At 60.4% G+C, this 1935-nt stretch overlaps 1 protein-coding gene across 1 annotated transcript in view; it reads left to right on the top strand.

The window, feature by feature from the left end:
* Positions 1-1269, top strand: part of DPH1 (diphthamide biosynthesis 1) — a gene marked incomplete at both ends in the record, with an annotated part of 3434 nt that extends 2165 nt beyond the window's left edge. Inside the window, 2 exons of the mRNA XM_010173707.1 lie at positions 258-326; positions 1113-1269. Of these exons, the coding sequence (XP_010172009.1) occupies positions 258-326; positions 1113-1269 (226 nt within the window). The remainder of the gene's footprint in view (positions 1-257; positions 327-1112) is intronic.
* Between the last annotated feature and the right edge of the window lie 666 nt (positions 1270-1935).

Raw genomic sequence — 1935 nt, 5'->3', positions numbered from 1 at the left:
TTGAGATGGAGCAGCTCCCGGCTGCCCCACGCTGGCGTGGGCATCTCCTCACCCTGACCACGGCCGCCTTTCTCACCCTGGCGTGCCGAGGGACTGTGCAGGGACAGGGACCCCCAGCTGTGCCCACTGCCCCCAGGTCCCAGCACAGGAGCTCGAGCTCTTGGCATCTCCACACACCACGAGTTGGGAAACCAGTGGGCACATGGATGGGCACCTCCGTTTCCCACGTGCCACAGCTTTCCCTCCCCTCTCCACAGGTATTTGGGCGACGGGCGCTTCCACCTGGAATCCATCATGATCGCCAACCCGGGGATACCTGCCTACAGGTACAGGCACCCACTCTGGTCCCCAACAGCCCCATGGTTGGGGCTACCCCAGCCCACCAAGGACCAGCTGTCCCCACCATGCACCCCAGGAGCACCCCCCACCCCCTGCCCAGGCTGGGCAGACAGCTGCCTGCAGCGGGCACAGGCAGACGAGGGGCCACGGGCGAGTGAGGAGGGCAGGGGGGAGATGAACGGCAGCCATTTACTCCAGCTGAATATAAACATTTTGACAAGTACCTGTGAAAGCTCGTGGAGGTGCAGCCATTAAAGCTCGGCTGCTGCAGGCAGAGGCCATAAAGCGTGATGATGAGGCCGCTGAAAGCAGATGAAATATCAAGAGTGAAAGGCTGGGCCCATTTGGCAAAATCTGAATTTCTTAGTAGGTCGTTTGTTACTAACGGGAGGCGCACGTCAGGTTTATGGCGCTGGGGAAGCTGCCGAAACCCGAGTGGGATTTGATTAAAATTCTCCTCGTCAAACAAAGCAACAAATCAAAGATTTCTTCATAATTGATGAGCTGGGATAGGGGGGAAAACTAAGTGCAGAGCTGAGCACACAGCCCAGGCTGTGCCAGGTGTTGGGGGGCTGTGGTGGGACACCTGCCTTGTCCCCGTCCTTGTCCCCTCTCTGTGCTGTAACGAGCCAGCTGGGCCCTGCATCAGCTCGGGGTGAGAGATGCTGTGGGACACAATTAGTGCTAACGAGGGAGGGGTATGATTTGAGGGGCAGGGTGATGGGATGTGGACAGGTTGGTGGGGTGTGTGTGAGCTTTGCTGTACTTTGCAGGTACGATCCCTACAGCAAGGTCTTCTCCCAGGAACACTACAGCCACGAGCGCATGCGCCGCGCTCGGCAAGACGCCATCTGCGCCGCTGCCGGTGCCCGCTGCTGGGGCCTCATCCTGGGCACGTTGGGTCGCCAGGGATCCCTCGGCATCCTGCAGGTACCAGCCACCTCCCCATAGCCCCTGTCTGGGCACTGGGTGCTGCTCCTGGGTGGGGAGAAGGACCAGTGAGCGATGACAGTGGCCTCACGGCTTGGGTGAGAATGGACCCGGCGCTGCTGACAGCCCATCGGTTGCCACTGGCCAAGGTCTGCGTGCCACTGTGCCAAGCGGGCAGGGCAATTAGCAGTGGATAAGGGAGGTTGACAAGGTCTCGTTAAATCTGCCTCTCACTGGGGAAAGCTGCTCAGCCTCAGAGATCCCCACACACAGACAGCTCAGCAATTAATTCCCTGGGTTTGTTTTAATTGGATGAACTTCCGATCGGGTTCACTGTCCCCGCTGGGCTGCCCCTTTCCGCACCCCAGCCAGGTGAGGGGTGAGGACCGCGGTGTCCTGCCCCACGGGAGCAGGGTGCCCTGAGCACAGCAGCCCTGCTTGCACCAGGACGTTTTTGGGGAGCCACAGGTGATTTTGGGGGCAGCACAGGGACCAGTGGGCAGAGCAAGGTGTCAAGCAGCCGCTGTCCTGCTGTGGCCCCAGGGAGTTGGGGACAAAGACAAGGACATCCCTGGTCCCTCTCCTCCTCCTGCAGCCTCTGGCCGCAGCCAGCCCATGGCAGGCAGGCATCCCAGGGAAGGCAGCTGCTAAGGAGAACAGATTGTT

This window comes from Antrostomus carolinensis, unplaced genomic scaffold (assembly GCF_000700745.2).
Source record: "Antrostomus carolinensis isolate BGI_N321 unplaced genomic scaffold, ASM70074v2 scaffold36908, whole genome shotgun sequence".
NCBI lineage: Eukaryota > Metazoa > Chordata > Aves > Caprimulgiformes > Caprimulgidae > Antrostomus > Antrostomus carolinensis.
The sequence above is the reverse complement of the archived record's forward strand: the minus strand, read 5'-3'. Positions and strand labels throughout refer to the sequence as shown.